Source organism: Alternaria triticimaculans (genome assembly GCF_023758025.1).
Source record: "Alternaria triticimaculans strain BMP 0046 chromosome Unknown scaffold_7, whole genome shotgun sequence".
Classification (NCBI taxonomy): Eukaryota; Fungi; Ascomycota; class Dothideomycetes; order Pleosporales; family Pleosporaceae; genus Alternaria; species Alternaria triticimaculans.
Genome location: NW_026055964.1, coordinates 876,300 through 895,629, shown reverse-complemented (window position 1 = coordinate 895,629; position 19,330 = coordinate 876,300). Strand labels below are relative to the sequence as shown.

At 52.6% G+C, this 19,330-nt stretch overlaps 4 protein-coding genes across 4 annotated transcripts; 1 reads left to right on the top strand and 3 right to left on the bottom strand.

Annotated features, from left to right (window-relative positions):
* Nucleotides 1–282: 282 nt before the first annotated feature.
* J4E78_005675 (uncharacterized protein) lies at nucleotides 283–2,327 on the bottom strand (the record flags this gene model as incomplete). The annotated part of the gene is made up of 3 exons (XM_049366292.1): nucleotides 283–1,336; nucleotides 1,388–2,170; nucleotides 2,221–2,327. 3 exons carry the CDS (start codon nucleotides 2,325–2,327, stop codon nucleotides 283–285), a joined length of 1,944 nt encoding a protein of 647 aa, XP_049222018.1.
* Nucleotides 2,328–4,062: 1,735 nt separating this feature from the next.
* Nucleotides 4,063–12,039, bottom strand: J4E78_005674 (uncharacterized protein; the record flags this gene model as incomplete). Its single annotated transcript, XM_049366291.1, has 4 exons — nucleotides 4,063–4,095; nucleotides 4,153–8,441; nucleotides 8,489–9,382; nucleotides 9,429–12,039. The coding sequence occupies 4 exons, from the start codon at nucleotides 12,037–12,039 to the stop codon at nucleotides 4,063–4,065; spliced, it is 7,827 nt and encodes a 2,608-aa protein (XP_049222017.1).
* A 914-nt stretch (nucleotides 12,040–12,953) lies between these two features.
* On the top strand, nucleotides 12,954–14,739 carry J4E78_005673 (uncharacterized protein; the record flags this gene model as incomplete). Its single annotated transcript, XM_049366290.1, has 2 exons — nucleotides 12,954–13,319; nucleotides 13,504–14,739. The coding sequence occupies 2 exons, from the start codon at nucleotides 12,954–12,956 to the stop codon at nucleotides 14,737–14,739; spliced, it is 1,602 nt and encodes a 533-aa protein (XP_049222016.1).
* Nucleotides 14,740–15,101: 362 nt separating this feature from the next.
* Nucleotides 15,102–18,116, bottom strand: J4E78_005672 (uncharacterized protein; the record flags this gene model as incomplete). The annotated part of the gene is made up of 6 exons (XM_049366289.1): nucleotides 15,102–15,458; nucleotides 15,660–15,797; nucleotides 15,851–15,980; nucleotides 16,406–17,434; nucleotides 17,493–17,977; nucleotides 18,027–18,116. 6 exons carry the CDS (start codon nucleotides 18,114–18,116, stop codon nucleotides 15,102–15,104), a joined length of 2,229 nt encoding a protein of 742 aa, XP_049222015.1.
* Between the last annotated feature and the right edge of the window lie 1,214 nt (nucleotides 18,117–19,330).

The following is a 19,330-nucleotide window of genomic DNA, read 5'->3' as shown; positions in this document are numbered from 1 at the left end:
ACCATGTATTTCGGTGTTCGTTAGTTGTACCACTGTTGGACCATGCTGTACGGGTAAGCGGCACCTTCCTGTCCAAATCACGATGTTAGTGGGCTAGTTACCCACTATGGCCAGTCAAAGTGCGTTTACAAAGTTAATATTGCTCCTAAAGAGGAATCATTCTAGTAACGAACCAAAATGGCCAAGAACCTACCGCGTCGATGCTAGCGGAAGAGAGGAGGTATACCATGAGAAAGACCGTGCCCAAACGCCCAGCAGGTTACTTTCGAATACAATACTCACTTACATGATGGAGAAATTATTTGCCCAGCCTAGCGGACCAAAGCCCTCGAAGCCAGTGGACTGCGCGTTCTCATCATCACTTGCTTCCCATCCGAAGAAATTCTGGAGGTCGTCCAGGTTGAACATGGGCTGCTCGAAAGCAGTTGGCGCGCTGGGGGAGGAGTACATGGTCCCTACTGCATTCTCAGATGGTGTCGTCATGGCCTGGCCTGATGTTACAGTAGAAGAACCGTGACCAGTGGTAGGCGCTGAGAAAGGATAGCGAGTAGTAGCCGTGCGAAGAGTCGAGGGTGAAGTTGCTGACAGTATCTCCTCGACAGGAGGAATAACTGAGATGGCCGCATTTCGCTGTCTAGGAGTGCCAGCCATCGGTGCAGGCGCGCCGACAATGCGCCGCGCTTCATTCTCTGATGGATCCTGAGGCGCAATGTAGTCAGCAGAGTGACCACGAGCCAGACTGTCGCGTACAGTCTCCAGCCAGCGCTCGGAGGTGATACATAACGATTCAGCAAGCGGGTACATGAACGCCATCTCCCGTAACGCCTGGTTGTTGTACTGCACTAACTCGACTGTACGACCAATTACAGTTCCTGCGTCGGGCTTTGATACGTCCAGAATCCGAGCGATATAGTAGAGCATGATGCGACTACTGTTGTAAACGAATGACGGCAGTATGGAGTCCGCAAAGTGTTTGACCCCGTGTTGGAGTATGTGTGAGACTAGGACCGACATACGCTGCGCATGCTCAAAGCAGACATCTTGCAGATGACTTACGAACGCCTGTCGATCAGTAGGGAAGACGAACGGCTCTTGGTTTTTGAACAGGTCAGGGAGAGCGATCCTGTGGACGTCGCACATAACGTGATGGTACATGCAGTGGATGAGGAGGAGGGCACCTAGCTGATGTGTCTCGCGCCGAATGTAGATGTTGTCCGCGGAGAAGTCTAGCCAGGATGGCAGGCTTTGTTTCCACGACTGTATGTCCTCAATGAGGACGGCGAATCCTGACTCTGGAAGCCACGGCGGTTGTTCTTCGTCCATGTGTTTCACAAAGCTAATCCAAGTCAGCAATCAAGACTCGCGAGCTAATCCTAGCCACACTCACCGAAGAACACGTCGCCAGATACTGACAATGCGCACATAGTACGCAGCCATGCCCAAGTTATCCGCCGGCTTCTCTGGAATGTCCTCTGGAGACATGAGTTCCAGTAGTGTGCCCCTCTCGAGCCGCTCCGTAATACACGGGATCTGTAGTGAGAACTGACGCTCGTTGCACGGAAGCTGAATCTTGAGGTCTCTTTCATTGAGTATAGTGAGGTGGTCGACGCCACTACCAGCCCAGACATCAATCATATAGCACGCCCACATGAGTCTTCTACGCGACTCTCGCACAGAAACCTCGTTTGGACTTCCTCCTAATTCCTTACAAAGCACATCTGGTGACACTTCATTGTTGAGCTGTAAAGCATGCGCCATACGTATGACAAGGCCGGTAAGAAGAAAAGACCCAGCATAGTTGCCATTGCGAGCTTCCTGGTCGTGAAGCAAGACCAAGACCTTGAGTTTGGTAATTGAGATGGTGCTGTAATCAGCGAAGAACATCTCTTCCGCGACTTTAGCCCACTGGCTTCCGGCTGACTGGATCAGATCTTTCGTCAAGGGCGAGAACGACTCACTGTAGTCGAGAGCGTAAAATCGAGCACCCAATGCACACATTATGTGCAAGAGGGCTTGATCGGAGGCATCCACGAGCTGTCCTTCGTCTAGCATTCGAATGAACGATGGCTTGTGCTCGAACGCAAATACGCGGATGGGGTGGACGTTGTTGAAGTAAGCATCTAACAACGCATGAAGTTTGATTCTGGGTGGCAGCTGCTGGGAAAACAACCTGTGCATATTCGTAAGTCCGATGCACGCCAGTGAGTTCGTAAAGCATACCATAGTAGGCCCGGCGGACACCCCGCTACAGCAGGCTCGCTATTCGACAGTGAGCCGAGTATCCTTGAAGGCTCTCGAGAATCCCGGGGAGTGTGTGGCGGTATCATTACGGAATCGGCGTGCGCGTCTGAGGCAGGAGTCGCAATGCTCTGTACCCAGGCTGGCTCCACCTGCTCAGCATCGTATACACATGAGGTTCTGCGCTGCTGGCATCTTATGCAGTTCGGTCGTTCGCCGGAGCATTTGACTTTGGAGTCTCGACAAGGAATGCAGGATCGAAATGTACGTTTACGCTTGATGCCTACAACGGGCTCGTACGCCGTGCTTGGTCTCTTCGCAGCGGTGGAAACACCGCCATTCTGCACACAGTCTAGCTGTAGCCTTTCGCAGTTCAGACAGCCGTTTGGGCGTTCATCGCACTTAACCTAGATGATTGTCAGCTACGTTCGGCCCTGATTTATGGTTTTCCGGATGTCCTAGGCCCCGACGCCAGAACTATGACCATCACGACAACCTGGTGGTCCCTCGTAGGATACCCATTGCCTTGGTATGGGTCTTTAAAGAGAGAAATGGTATAGAAGAGACCATGAGATCCTACCTTTCTCGCACGGCAAGTAGCGCAGGCTGTCGAAACTCTGTTAGCACACCTATCGCCATATAAAGAGGCCATGTCGCGTACCGTTGACTGGTCTTCTGCGCTTCTTAGCAGCAGTCTCTGGGACGGCGGGCGTTTCCGGCGACTCCATGTATCGTTCGGTTTGTCGCTCGGGATGTCGCGTCGTTCTGGAGTTGCGAAAGAGCGACGGCGGCGCGACGACGACCCAGACTTAAGGCGAAAAATGACGTGCTAATCCGTTGGGATTGGCTTAAAGCACGCGGCCTAATAGTGGGGTCATGCTGTGTTCGGGCAGGTGCGGATCGCATTCCCCCACGAGCTAGCTGCTTACGGACCTAGCTCATGTGTACCCTTTCCCTGAACCCCGCAATTAAGGAAGGCCAACTCTCAAGGCAGACGATATTTGGCTTATTTCCAGTGATCTAGAAGGGGCACGAGACCCTTATAGTGTTTGCGGCTCAACTAGAGTGTGATACTCCAGGACTTGGCATGACCTTGGCGTTGAAGCTGATCATTGCAACGAGCCCTCAACATTAGACCCTTCACACCCAACATACACGCACCAACGTATGTCAAGACGGGATAATGACTCTTCCAAAAAACGTGCACGGATACGTCATCTGAGGCACCCTTGTGCTGAATAATCAATCACTGAAAAGGCACACCGGATATGGCGACTGTCTAGCAACAGATGCACCAACAACATCATACTAGCTTCGATACCTCAAGACGCAAAGCCTCCAGCATCATGATCTCGCCAGCCACGTAGTTTTAGTTAGTCAGTTAGTCAGAAATGTAATGCAAGGAGGATCAGGTCGCCAGCAATGCAAGCACACGCAGAATTTCCTAGCCAAACAAGCAACGCCAAGCAAACGCCAGATAAGCATGATCACAAGACCAAAACGACACGCCAACGAGCGCAACACGCGTACTGCCTCTGCACCTGCATCATTTGATCAATCATCAGTCTAGCGAACGGAGATTTTATCCGAAAGCCGTAAATAGTTCCGCTAGACTCAAGATAGTGTGTTGGATGGAACGAGACTGCGTTGCATCGACAATGGTAAGAGGGTGTATCGAGAACTTTGTCTATTCAGTATCCGCAATGCACCTTTTAATGCCACATATCAAGCTATTTACGCCAATGCGAAAAGCATCCAAAACACCATGCCATGTCTATACCAAAAGCCACTTACTCACATGCTCGTGAGTTCGCTTATGGAGGATCAATGATGTCTGTGCACGCAATCCCATTCGTACTGCAGAGAGACGTTAGCGGGTCGTGCGTACGAAGGATGAAAAGGTTCTTGACTTACCACTCTGCCCTCCTCATCGCCGGTATAGACATGGTGAGGCATCGGCAATATACACGTGATGGGTGCCGCAGACGAGGGAGACGTTGGATCACTGTGATTGAGCACATTGATGAGGTTCGCAGACCATTTGCTGGGTACTGAGGTTGGAGTGGTGATGGTCGGGGGTGTTGGCGTTAGATGGAAGATTTTGACGACACCCCTACGATGTCCAGTGAAGATGAGTTCGCGCTCACACCATTCATTGCCCACACCCTCATACACAGCGACAGCTGTGATACTATCTGCGTCGTCTTCGCTGTCGCAGATATCCTCGTCAAGCAGCACTGCACCGTTGAGTGTCGTGACGATGAGTCGGCTTCCGCAAGCAAGTACAATGTGTCCTGTGACGCTATTGATCCTAGCCGCTTGAATCGGTACTGGGTTGCGCTTCTGCCGTGGGCCTAGACCGAGTTCGCGAACAAACTCGTTTCGATTCAAGTCCCAGAGGAACACACGTCCGTCGAGTGAGGCGGATAGGAACGCAGAGAAGGCGCGGCTTGCGGCGAGTGTGATGACGGATGACTTGTGGCCGAATAGCGTTGTAGCATTCTGTAGGTCGATGTGGCCTCTTTCAGCTTTGCTCATGTTCCAAATCGCGAGTGTACAGTCTGTTCCGGCAGTGATGAGGGTTCTACCGTCAACGAAGAGGGAAGTTGTCAGCTGGCCAGAGTGTAAATGCTCGAACAGCCCGATTAGCTTCTTGGAGTGTGAATCATAGAAGCGCACGCTGCCATCCGTGAAACCCCACTCCATGTAACGATCATGATGCGGCGGTATGTTGTGCCGAAATGGTGCTGAGCAAAGGAGCTTGTCGCTCTTGCTGATGTAGTTGAGAGATGAGATGCGATCGTTAGACTCCAGTAGCGTGCCGGGAACCCGATGTAAGCTCTCCGCAGACGTGTCGAGCTTGGTAGGTTTCGTGACGTTTTCTTTCTGTGGGTGCGGTCGCTGGAAAACTTGTGGAGGCGTCTGTCCAAAATTGTTGATAACACTAATCTTCTGTGCGCGCTCTTTCTCGTCAGTAATCGAATCGAGATCGATTGCACCCTGATACGTCATGTAGTGGAACACATTGGCGGCCTCGATTGCTGCTTCGCCTCGCTGCTTGTAACCGAAGATGAGATCGATCCAATGATGCAGGTTCTGGCTGACGTAAGGACTTTCCAAAGCCTCACGCTGTTTGGCTATGAAGATGGCTGGGTCGCCCTTGGCCCACGGAGGTAATTGAACGTTATCGATCTTTGAGCCATCGGATCGCAAACCAAAGTTGTACCCATTAACGTTGGTCAAGAAGTCAGGGAGAAAGTAGAACTCTGGGGTAAGCTCGCGTACGTCGGCCATATTCTTCGCGGACACCGAGTCCCAGACATTTTGGATCGAGTAGAACATTCGGTCAGCATGATCCCATGTACCACCCTGAATGAGGAAGAAGGCTGCGCTGAAGGGTTGAAGTCGCATCAGATACGACGCGACGGTCATGGCGGACGAATAATGAGTTCCGTAGTGGAAGGCGTGACTAGCGTCTCCCATCTCGGCAAACGAGCTAAACCTCTCTCTAATGAGGTGCTCTTGCTTAGGATCCTGAATACCAATAGGTTTACGGAGGTCTCGAAAGTTGCTCGGGTCGCTCAAATCCAATTCTTCGCTGTGGTAGTTCGATAGCACCCACGGGAAGACCGGGTACTGGGTCAGATCGTTGAACGTCCTTCCAGCGAGTGTATTGACGAACATCAGGTAATGGAAGTTGGACATCTCTCCTTTCAGCCATTTCTTGGTCGCCGGATGAGCGGAAGCAGAACCAAATGCTGATGCGAAGCGCGATCCAAATGTCTGTGGTGCTTCTTCCGGGTTGCGCAGAGAGTCAAGGCGCCAGGATATCTCAGAGTTGGCATGCTTGTCCGGATTCGCGACATGCGAAGCTCGTTGTAGGACCCTGGAGTGGATGTCGTTTCGAGCCTGGGCAGAGACAGCTGTGAGAAGGTAGCTGCGGCCATCGTCAAAGAAGACTTCGATTCCAACATCGCGGTGAAGGAAGCGCCGCTTGGAAATACTAATAACCTCAGTCCACTTCCAATTTCTCACTGCATCTTCTTGGCTCCTTGGTGGTGGGCGACGGGTAGTGACAGCTTCTTTTCCAGCTATGACTTGAACGTAGGGGTCGCGCTCATCGGGTGGTGCCTGCCACACGCGTACGATCTCGCCGTCTGACCTTTGGAAGAAGTCGTCCAGCAAGTAAAGACAGTCTTTTCCTACGATGAGGAGGCCCTCTATTGCTTCCAGTCCGACTACCCGAGAGATATTGCAAACGTACTGCACCTGATCGCCGCGATTAAGGCTCCGCATGACCTTGCGGTTCTTGTCTTCGAAGCCGTCCTCATCTTCATACATCGCTTCGACCATCTCAAAGTCATCGTCGCTAGCAGATTCCGGTTCTTCCGTCGGATCACCCGATGCACTCACGGAAGAGGCAGACCTAGTTGATCGTGCCTTGACAGGGGTGGCACCAACAGCTTCCTTCGCTGAAATTGCTGGCACAGTGGTATCCAACCTGGGGCGCTCTCGTGGATCTGTGTCTTTACGTTTGGGTTGATATGACTGCTCTCTGCTAGTGTTATCGACGACGATACGTAGTCGCTTTCGATCACGGCCCTCAGTTTCGTCGAGCCGCCATCTGGCAGGTGGACTGTCTTCGAACAGACCACACGGGCCTTTGAGTTGGTGGTCAAGCTTGGCTAAAACTGTTGCCATGTAAGTAGCGTTATCCTGCTGGTCTTGAAGGACGCGCTGATGCTTGATGCGTTCAGAAGCGTGTATGTTGGATCTCCAGTGGTTTGTTGAGTTTTCATGGTGATTCCAGATGTTATCTGCGGCAAGCTCATCAGATTGCCACTGCTTCAGCTTCTCCTTGCGCTTGGCGATTCGCCTCTGAGAGGTCTCTTCAGTCTTTTTGTTTTGGCTTTGCGCGAAGTCTTCCCACGATTTAGTCATTGAGCCATAGAAGAACTTGTCCATCTCGGTCTTGTTTTTATCGAGCCACTCTAGGAACGTTTCATTATCAAGTTCGACAAGCTTCTGAAAGCCATCGTAAAGATCCTTCGTGTCGCCGTGGATGGCATCGGCCAAGATCATAGATGTTTCGTGAGGCTTTTGCACCATGAGCGACCTCCAGAAGTTCGCCGCCGCAAGACGCACGTCCGTGTGTTCAGACGACAACTGTGTATAGAGAAGATAGCAAATCATCTTCAACGAGAATGTTTCGTTGTTGACAGAAGAAAGAATGATAGGCTGCCAATACATCATCTTCTCGATAACTGCCGTGGTAGTTGCACCACTTTCTGACTCATCAGACTCCGCCAAACGAAGCAGAGCAACTCTCAAGAAGGTGTTACGAATTGATGAGATAGGCTGAGTGCACAGTCTGACGGACTTGATAGTCGCAATATCCGGACGTTCGAGATATTCCAAGAGGAAGCCAGCGAAGTCGAGCAAGGACTCTGCACCTTCAAGAAACCATCCCTCGAAGACCGCTTCGGACACGTGGATTACAAAGCGTTGCAGATTGAGGAGAACGCGCGGTTCGTGCAATAATTGCTGATCAAACTGGAGCGCATTCTTGACGGACGAGAGGGTTTGCCGAAGAATGTATGACTCGAAGTATGCTTGATGTTCTTGAAAGCCGGGAGGCGTCTTGAGGAAGAGACCTAAGCCAGGAAACTCTTTGCGTGTGAATATCTGGTCCTTGAACACGTCGAGAACAACTTCCAAAGTCGCTTCCACCACGGAGCTACCAACCTTTAGTGCCAAGGGAGCAGCGTACTTTGGTGATAGTATTGGGTTCAGAGAAGGTTGCTGAGCGGCCTTCTTCTTATCCGCCGAGACGAGCACAAATGATGACGCTCTGCGGAAAGGTAATACGCGTCGAGACGCAGGCGAAGGTGATACGTCAACGTTAGTCGTTCGAACCACAGGCGCTTCATGCCCGTTGGCTCGGGAAAGCGGTCGGATCACAACGTCTTGGCCCTCAAAGGTCAGTGCGGACCCTCTCGAAAGTAATTCTGTCTCAGCGCTAACGCTGTCAGATGTGACAATGACTGGGTACAGGACGAAAAGCAGCTCTTGGACGTAGTTGGAAGAGTGGGTATAGTCGCGAAACCCTTCCGATCGTGAATGTAGCTCAGACAAGAACTGGATAGCAGAGTTCAGAACAACGGCAAAGTCATTCAGTCGATCTGTCTGAGGAGCCCGGGTATCTAGAATCATTAGCATGGTTGTTAAAAAGTGGCTGAACTTAACTCACCAACTGTTGGCTGCTTGGCATTTAGCGACATTGTTCTACGACGCCCTCGAGTGACTGTGCCTTCGCCAGTCTCTTGCTTTAGTGTGCCATCATCGGCTCGGGCGAGGTCACGGTCGCGGACAATCGCTCGCAGGCCAGTCTCCAACATCGCGGTGATTACTGGGAATATTTCAGGGTACCAAATCCTGAGCTGAGACTGAGGTGAATGCGCGATAAAGATGTCGACCAGATTGAAGACGTCAAAGTCGCGCTCGAAGTCAATGGTTGCGACATCGCGACCAAAAAGGATCGCGAAACAGATAGTCCAGATGCCTGGTGTATTCCACCAGTGGCGCAACCTGTTCTTCATTAAGATGAAGCCTCCTGTCTTATCCCCAAACTTCTTGACGTAGTGCGAACCATTGATCACTAGCAGTCGAGCTAAGATCTTTGCCCCAAGAACAACGACTCGCTGTTCAGGTTCGGCAAGGAGATAGAGCAGCCACTTTCCTGTGACATTCTTCGCAAAACGAACGATTTCGTGCGGGTTCTGAGGATCGCAGAGAAGTTCCGCCAGAAGAGTGAGGATGGCGATGCCCAAATCGGGTAGGGATAGTGGTGGCGAACTGCCGCCGCTTTGTGCCGGGCTGTTCGAGCGTGGTGTAGACTCTGGTGTCAATGTTGGTGGTGTGCCTTTACGAAGACGAGCAATGCTCGCTTTCGGTCGCAGTGCTCGTTTCGCATATGATGCGCGGCTGTCGTGCAACGCATATGTGACGAAAAGAGATAGCGATCTCGCATTTTCCCCGTTGAAGTTGATGATAAGTAGCGCTTTGAAGGCGGCAAGAAACAGCTTGAACGTTGATGGAGTGAAGTTTTCACCTTTGAGAGCATCTGTGAGACGCTTGACAACACCTGTAATGGGTCAGCTAAAGTTGACTCGCCATGTCGGCATACTTACGGATCCTATGGAATCGCTTAGCGTTGTAGTGATGGTGCTTGCTGCCCTTGGCAAAGTGCGCAAATTGCAAGTAATACAGCTTCTGCGTTTCCAACGAGGTAGCTCTACGCCAGATCTCCAGATCAACCAGAAGTACTCTATACGCAAGTGGGTTGATGATGAGTGACTCGGTTGGCTCGTTCTCATCGTATCCAACGAATCGGAGGATGATGCGCAAGAGCTGCATAACAAAGTCTTCGCAGTCTTCTGGTGTCACATCTAATGAGGAGGGGTTGCGCGGCACCAATCCCCCCATGGCGAATCCAATCTTCTGGCGCAGAACCTCTGCCAAGACAGCAAACCCGTTGCGCTGCTCCATTGCCTCACAATTGCGCCAATTGCCCCCAACAGCTTCCAGCAGAATGTTGACAGAGCGAAGCATGCTGTCTAAAGTCTGCGCAGATTGCACCAGCTTCAAGCCGACAGCCACACACCCGCCAATGCGCCAAATGGCATCGTCGAGTGATTGTGGAACGACAACGACAGGGTCACCAGATAGACGTCCAAATCCTCGTGGCTGAGACAGTGCATCGTTGACCGAAGGTACGGCAGCATTGATGATGATCGGAGTACTATGAAGTCTGGTATACTTATGCAGAGTTTTAGCTGATTCGCGCGATAGTGATCGGATTAGTTGGGATTCATCGATGGCATTTCTGTCATCGTCGTCCATTACGGAACTGGGAGAGAAGCTCAGTATTATCTTCGATTCAGGCATGAGATGGCTTGCATTGGCCCGAATAGCTGCTACGATGTCGGATCGTTCCTCTCTCCCAGGATGTAATATCTCGTTGTGAACATGAAGCTCAGCAGAGGTACGGTAGGTTTGAAACGACCCGAGCCTATCTTGGAAGTTTCCACAATAACGCGGACCAAGTTTATGATATACAGCGATCAGCTCATCTGACAGCGGTTCAGAGAATAGATGGAAGGAGGCGACTGAGAGCTTAGAGGCAATGACGTTTCTACCCAGCCGAGGCGCCAAGTTCCGTGGTGTTCCCAAAAACGCGAGTATGTGGTGTTTGGACACGCTAGAAGACATGGAGGCAAAGCTATCCTGGCTGCTATCCAGTAACGGAGGATGCGAAGGGTAGTGGGCTTTCATAGTCTCGGTGAACTCACCATCGACGAAAAGAGATGCCTTAGCAGCGCCGATACCGATAGTCTTGGCTCTCCGATGAACCACAGCGATGTGATACCACCGGCCTGCTTCGAAACGAGGAGCTTTCTTGAATCTGACACTGGGTATGACACCAGTAGAATGACCCATGTAAGTCTGCAGGATAAAGCAACGCGTATCCCTTTCCAGATATGCCATGAGAAAACACGTTTGTGTATCGTCGTATGCGCCGAAGAGGGTGGTATGGCAGTCGGCGTCGAACCTGTCGACCCTTACCCAAGCAGCAAAGGTATATCCGCCTCCGGGGGACATGGGTGGGAATGGACGACCAATGTCTGGAAGTTCAACAGCGCTGAAGCCATGCAAAGATAGATCGAATTGTATGAAGGGCGGGTCGCGGGAGGAGCGCATACCACGCAAGAGAAACTCAGCAGCTGATTCAGAAGACGCTGCTTTGCGGAAGAGGTAGTATGCATCGTCCAGCTTGTTGATGCCGTACTGAATTAGGTCGTCGGCCAGCTCTTGCAAGAGGCTAGCTTCTATAGGAGCGCACTTGTTCTCAAAGAGCAGGGGTAGGACACTGCTCAAGACGCCAGTGACGTGCAGCGCAGCTTTGTTGTAAGATGAGATGGAAGTGATTTCCAGGATGGCAAGCAGCACCGATATGGAAAGAGCCTTGGAGCGCGTGCCCGGGGCATCTTCACCAGAAAGACCCCGCCAGAAGTGGAAGATGGTCGGAATAATGTCTGGATTCTGCAGTATCTCATTGCCGCTGAATATGGCCCGTACCTGGCTGCGCAGTGGATCGAGATCGATATCGGTATCGCTGTACACGGACCGCGGGCTAGAGACTACGATCTCAGTAGGCTGCGAGTCGCCGCTGGCTGCTGCGTCCTCGTCCTGCTTGGGTTGTGCGACTTCGACCTTCTTATCGATATCCCTGAAGATGCGTGTCATGGTCTCCTCGCCCAAGGCAAAGGCGAACAGGGTGCCGAAAAGCTGCTCCTGGCCGGCATCGTCACGCTTGCTCTGCGACTGTCCGCCAAAAATGCCAGTGCTGGCCAGGGCTTGTTCCAAAGCACTCCAGCCGCCGTGCTCGACGCGCTTGGCGAAGAAGCGCCTGTTACCGGCATGCTCGTTCAGCGCGTCTGACAGGACATCGAGTGTTCCCTTGATCACTTCGAAGAAGTCGATGCGGTCGGGCGTGGGCAGCTCGGCGGGCTTGTAGAAGCCAGAGAGGGAGCGCAGGGTAATGAGGAGGGTCTCGAAGCCGCGGACATGGCGGAACGCGTCTTTGGTATGGGTTTGATCGTTGGACTCGATCAGCAGCTGGCGCATGCGGCGGAGGGCGTTGCTCTGGTTGTGGAGGACGTCGGAGGTCGGTGGTGTGGTCTCGGAGGCCCTGATCAATTCATCCGCTAGGCTCCGGAGTTCGGCTATCTGGTTATTCATCGGCGGCAGTCGTGAGGCGGCCGTGGAGGACCTGTGCGGCCGCGTCGTCGCCATGTTCAGGCGAGACCGCTGCTGCGGAATTTGGGCGGAGGTGATGGCTGCGCGGGTAGCACCTTCATATCTCCCGAGCCCCAAGCCCGCACATGAGACCTCAACTTGCGGGGAATACTAGTCGTGTCGTTTGGTGGTGGGCGGGCGCACAATGAGGGCTGATTACGGCGGGCGGGCTCCGCGCTCGTCGTGGTTGCTGCTAAGCTGGTCATCGAAGCTGATCCCTGTCAGTCCAGAGCTCAGCCAGGCTACAGGCGCCCACGCGCCGAGCAACGTCAAGTCGCCGCAAAGCAAGGTACTGATAAACAGTGCACCAGCACTAGGAGCTGTGCATATCGCCTACCAACATAGTTATGATAAACACGCGTTCTGTCTCACGCGGGCCGCATGGTGCGCTCCTGACTATTGCCTCTCACGTGAGCATGTATTGCCCAGGTGTGGCTGGCACAGCTGCTGCTCTGGCATATCGATAACTACCTCAGTACATGTCAGACCAACGTTGGCTCCCAGTAACCCATATGTGAAGCCGCGCTCCACCAACACAGCCAGCCTCTGCATCCCAGGGCACTCGGGTGTCCTGATACCAACCATGTATCATTCATCTGATACTCATGGCGCGTGCGCTAGCTCACCCCAGCCTCACTCGCGCGGGCGCGGATAGGTCATGCGTCATCCACCTAGCGCGCCCGGGCCATGCACCGAGGTCCTGATAAGAAGCTCCATCGCCAGAGCTACCCCAGCTGCATCCCCATCTCTCCTCCACAACACTCTCCTCCCTCCCATCACCCCTTCCTTCATCTATCACGCTTCTTGCACCCCTTTACCCTTGTGTTTCCAGTTCTCGCTGTGCGAGCTCCGCCATCATGAAGTACAGCCTGGTCTTCGCGCTACCGGCTTTGGCCGCCGCGTCGCCTACCTTCAACGTAGAGACCATTCACAAGAACGCCGCCCCAGTGCTGTCGTCGACCTCTGCCAAGGAGGTGCCCAACAGCTACATGGTCGTCTTCAAGAAGCACGTCAAGGATGCCTCCAAGCACCACGACTGGGTCCAGAGCGTCCACACCAAGAACAACGAGGAGCGCATGGAGCTGCGAAAGCGCTCCTCGCAGTTCCCCGTTACCACTGAGGTCTTCGATGGTCTCAAGCACGTCTACGAGATGGCCGGCATGAAGGGCTACTCTGGCCACTTCGACGACGAGACCATCGAGGCCATCAGGAACCACCCCGATGTAAGTTCTATCCCCAGCTGTTACCAGCTTGCATCATCCCAGATGGCGTCAGCGCGTTGGTGGCCTAGAGTGAGCGCTGCCTGGGCGGCCTTATCTCCGCAGGCAGCTCCGGCTCCGCATCAGCACACGTGACGCCATCTAGGTACTTGTACCTGCATAAGACTTGGCGCTAACACCTTGATAGGTCGACTACATCGAGCGCGACTCAGAGGTCCACACTCTCGGCCACGACGAACCTGAAGTCGAGAAGAACTCCCCCTGGGGTCTCGCCCGTATCTCGCACCGCGACTCCCTGAGCTTCGGCACCTGGAATAAGTACCTCTACGCCGCCGACGGTGGTGAGGGCGTTGACGTTTACGTCATCGACACCGGCACAAACACCAAGCACGTTGACTTTGAGGGTCGTGCTAAGTGGGGCAAGACCATCCCCAACGGCGATGCCGACGAGGATGGCAACGGCCACGGCACCCACTGCTCCGGCACTGTCGCCGGTAAGAAGTACGGTGTCGCCAAGAAGGCGCACGTCTACGCCGTCAAGGTCCTCCGCTCCAACGGGTCTGGCACCATGTCCGACGTCGTCAAGGGTGTTGAGTACGCTGCTAAGTCTCACTCTGAGACTGTCAAGGCCGCCAAGGACGGCAAGAAGAAGGGCTTCAAGGGAAGCGCTGCCAACATGAGCTTGGGAGGTGGCAAGTCCACCACTCTCGACCTCGCTGTCAACGCTGCCGTTGACGCTGGTATTCACTTTGCCGTCGCTGCCGGTAACGACAACGCCGACTCCTGCAACTACTCCCCAGCTGCTGCTGAGAAGGCCGTCACCGTCGGTGCCTCCACTCTCCTCGATGAGCGTGCCTACTTCTCCAACTACGGAAAGTGCAACGACATCTTCGCCCCTGGTCTCAACATCCTCTCCACCTGGATCGGCTCTGAGCACGCCACCAACACCATCTCTGGAACCTCAATGGCCTCTCCCCACATTGCTGGTCTCCTCGCCTACATGCTGTCTCTTCAGCCTAGCAAGGACTCTGCCTACGCTGTCGCCGACATCACCCCCAAGAAGCTCAAGGAGAACCTCATCTCCGTCGCCACCGTCGGTGCTCTCTCTGATGTCCCAAGCAACACCAAGAACGTCCTCGCCTGGAACGGTGGTGGCTCTTCCAACTACACCGAGATTGTTGAGAAGGGTGGCTACTCTGTCAAGAAGGCTGCCGAGAAGGAGGAGGAGTCCGAGTTCACCATCACCATCCCTTCTCTCTCCGAGATCGAGGGTGACTTTGAGAGCGCTAAGGAGTCTGCCAGCCGCACCGCTCACCGCGCCGGAGGCAAGCTCCAGCACCTTGAGCAAGAGATCGAGGACTTCATCGCCGAGGAGATGGAGTCTATGTTCGAGAAGGTTAAGGAGCGCGTCGCTAGCCAGTAAATGTGACATGATATGATCGTTAATATGACCCAAGAGGGTCTACTGATATATGGAATGGCATGGGTTCGGTATCGGCGTCTGGATTTCTTACATGGAGCATGTGTCTCCCATCTCATTGGGCACAAGTTGATGTACTGTACGTTACTCTTGATATGGAACGCAATGTGAGGCAGATTAGATATCTGGAATGGATCTATCTTTCCTCCACCAACCGTCGCTTCTGTCTCGTGTATATGTCTGCCTACTTGCACCGTTGCTGCAAGTCATGTGCTTGTGAAGGAGAGTCTTGGTGTTCTTACTACAACCTAACGTCCACCATTGGCGCTTCACGCTTTCCCTTCACGACACCGACAGTTCATGTCTCAATAACGACGGCGACGGCGATCCGACAACAGTCCAGTCACTGGCTGCAAGCCCGCCTTCTCTTCAGCCACGCGTCTCAGAACACCAAACATGAAGCCAGTGTGTTTACTTAGCAAAGCCGCAATCTCGGGCTTGTTGAGCAGCTCGATGTGGGCCACGATGGTCTCGCGAATCACTTCTCGCAAACCAACATCGGTATCCGGTGTTGTGTTGAGGGCGTGTTCTGCAGCTTCAGCGAAGACCTCATCGTCCCACAATGGCGCGCAGATGGAGGTGAATTTGATGCGGGCCAGATCCTTAAGACCCTTGACGTCGTATTTATCGCCTATTTCGTACATCTTGGCGTGAAGAAGAAGCTGTGTTGCGCCTGCTGTGGGTATCGTGGAAGAAGTCCAGTCCGGGCAGCATTCAAGGCATACGAAGTCGACACAGGACGAGGCACATGAATATATCGTGCAAATATGATGATGGCAGACCAAATAGCTGGAACACCGACAACCTGGTTGGCATGTGTGTGGAAAGCTGTAATGGGCCCGAGTTGATTTGGGCCCTTTCACGACCGGCAAGTCGACTGCAGCAGGTGTCCTATTGGCTCTCTCGGAATCGTATTCGCCTTTGTAAAGATACTCGACAAGCCGCTTAACGATGTCTGGCTCGTCCTCGGAGAGATCAGCTTTGGCACTTGTTGCTTGCTGCTAGATACGTTAACGAGTGCGCGGTATAATCACACGAGTAGTATATGGTTTACCTGATTAGCAGCGAACCTTTCCGCACCCTTGAAGAACTCCGATCGAGTGCATACCACAGCCTTGTGGACGTTGTACGTATCGCTGCCACAGGTAATGGTGAAGTCGGAGTATGCGCCCGAGTCTAGCAAGCTGTCGTAAAGTTAGCCAATTTCTGGATAGGCTTTATCTGGTCTGAGTACATGCCTTTTGAAAGTGTTGACAAGCTCTTCGCGAGCGTGGTCAGCCATGTTGTCGTTAATGAAAACTCGAGATTTCGTGGACTGTGATAAGTGTCACTTTGTGGGATAGGTTACGTACGGAGGGTATTATAGATGATGGCGAGGCACGGACGTCGGACTCTAAATGGATCGAAGGTGAAGGTGAAGGTGAGCATGGAAATGAAGAGAGTCTACCCCGAAACGACAATTGCAGAATGTGGAAGGAAAGGATGAATCTGCTACTGCTACTGCTAGTGTATATCTTCAGGATGTAGTACCAGTTGCCAGCTACGTTGCATTTTGCAACTTGTAGCAAAGACTCTCCCTCACTCCTTGCATCCTTCTCGACCTGTTTACGCTCGCAGCGTAACCCTAACAGGCAGTCCATCCACCGGATGAGCCCCACCCCCACCCATCTCAGCCTGATACGCTCGATTCCCATCAACAGTCTTGATACCCTTCCTCGGATGCAACTTATCCCACTCCTCATACGCCGGCGTAATATCGAACATCCTCACCGTCATAACCAAAGCGATCTTGAGTTCCAACGTTGCAAGCGTCTGCCCGATGCATGCGCGGGGGCCCCACTCAAAAGCTCTCCACGAAGCTTTCTTCGGGTACAATGGGTCTTCAGGATCGACTAGCCAGCGATCAGGAATGAAGTCTTCTGGCTGCACAAATACCTCTGGGTTATGATGCAAAGCTAAGGTGAGGGTCCAGATGTTACAGCCTTCTGTTGGGTATCGGTGGCCCTGCTCATCTGATAGGAAGACATCTGGACGGCCATCGCGCATGCTGCCGGCGGGAGGGAAGATTCGTAGAACCTCTTTGATGACAGCCAAGGTATAAGGTAGCTGGTTCAGTAGTGAGGGGTCGTCCGCGATAGCCCGCGTGATTGTGTCCAGCGAGAAGTCGGACCCGAATACCTTGTCATGTTCTGCACGGACTTTAGATAAGGCCTCTGGGTGACGCGATAGGAGTATGTAGCTGTACAGTAGTGTGCTACTCGTAGTATCATGACCAGCGTAAAGGAACAACCGAAGTTGAGGTTTCGCGAGCTGCTTGAAGACCGATTCGGATATCTCATCTTTGCCTTCTACATCTTCGAGATACTTGTCCATGGCCAACGCAATGATAGATCTCGACTGTTTACGAGAGACACCAGATGAGTCTTTGCGGGAGCTGGCCAACTCTTCAAAGCGCTTGTCAATTTCCTCATCGAGGTATCGGTTCATACGGTAATTGTTGTACTTTTGAACAAATGGGCGAGGACTGAGATAGCGACGGAACGGGTTGAATGTTGTGCCAAACGATGTCCAGTAGACTTGTCTTCGGAGACAATCTGCGAGCGCGCTTCCTTGGGTTTGGTAGTATAGACGTGAGCCACTGTGTCCAATGTTCAGCAGTTGCCCCATGTTGCAAGTGTACTGAATGGTGAACTTACAGGGTAACACGTGCAATAATGTCGAATGTTAGCCGAAGAGTATACTCTTCCAAAGGAAAGACTTCATCTTGCTTTGCGCGTTCTTGGAGAAGTTTGCAGAAAGTTGAGACTTCCTCGGCGATCGCAGGTGAAAGTCCTGTGATGTAGCCAGCAGCGAATCCTGGATTAAAGAGCGCTCGCCATTTCTTCCACGTGCTTCCCTCCATTGTCAGTAGAGACGGACCACCATTGATGACCTCCAAGGTAGCATTTATGTTGGGCGGCTTGTTGAGGAAAGCAGCTTCTACTTGCGATGCAACATAAGGGTTTGCGACCACCATGAGAGGAGCGTTGAAAGGCCATAGGTTGAGATAGAAGACGCCGCCGGGGAATGACTCTGCTATCCGCCGTACTACCACATGCATTACAGTGTTGCGAGGCAAGTCCTGAATGGTTTCTTTCAACACGATGAGATGACCAAACAGAGGATGGTGTCTGGGCATAGGCTGGCTATTATTAGAAGTAGGTCTGTGGTATATCGAAGATTCGACTTACTGCGCCTGAATTTTGTAGCCTCTTGATGTGCTGCCGATTAGCCATTAAGCTGGCTACAAACATGACGAAGGCTCCAGCGGCAACAGCCATGATGGCTGGCATGCTGACCCGCGTCATGCTTACTCACGTTTTGTGCAATAAAGATTGCCGAGGGCGGCACACAAGCACGAGTAGATGAGCTCGCTTTCGCGAGTGTTGATGTTGAAATGCCGGCGAAGGTGCAAGGCGCACGAGGAAGTAGCCTTGGGGGGCGGCACGGGCTGGGCGCTAGCCCTTTTTGGGTATCATGCATGTCAGCGCTATCTATAGCACAAACACCGCATTCTTGTACTACAATGCCATGCACCCCGACAGCTGAAGTGATTTTACCCATGTCGGTTAATAACATGCTACCGAGTCGTCGGTTTCTTGGGGATGTTGTGATTCGTGCTTCATTACCCGACGCCGACCGGTCATAGCCCCCACACGCAACAGCTCCGGGCTGTCACCACCATCCACCTGGGCAGCACACGAAGCTGCGACTCCAATGATTAGCGCAAGAGATGAGCAGGCAATCATCTGTTCTGAATGCAATTACTATTTCCAAGTTTTCTCAGCCCCAAGCCTCTATGCAGTCGCCTGTGATCCCACATCTTGCGATGTGCTTATTATGTCTCGACGTCCCGCCTGAAGTTCTGTAGCCATATCGTTCAGTCTTCTCACCGAGATCTCATCCTACCAAAGTATCTCTCCAGTCATGTCGATTGATCCATCGAAGCTGCCACCCGCGCAATACGTGCCTGGCAGACAGTACGCCATCGAACATGCTGGTAGAATCGACAAGGTGCCATTCGTGGTATGCACTCCCCGTGCTGGCCGATATTTTCAATACTGACAAATACCTCAGATCTCAACTGGACTCCTTTTTGGACTTGCCGTTCTTTCTGTATTCGTGCGCTTCGCGATTCGCATCTTTGGAGGCCGAAAAATACGATGGGACGATGGACTCGTCTTGGTGTCGTCGCTGTGCTTAACAGTAGCGTTCGCCTGCGTCCACAAGGCTCTTAATCCTTTCTATCTCGTCGAAGCCATAAACCAAAGGAAGACAATCCCATTCCGAGAGGACATTCCTGCGATCTTGGACATCCCCAAGTGGGCGTTCATATTCTCCATCTTCGGATGGAATTCCATTTATCTAGTCAAATTTGCTTTCATGTACTTCTTCCATGGCCTGACCCTTGGACTGTCGGTCAGAGTCGTACGATTTTTCTGGATCACCGCAGGCTTTCTTGTCATTGCTTGGATCTATGCCGTGGTCAACTTTG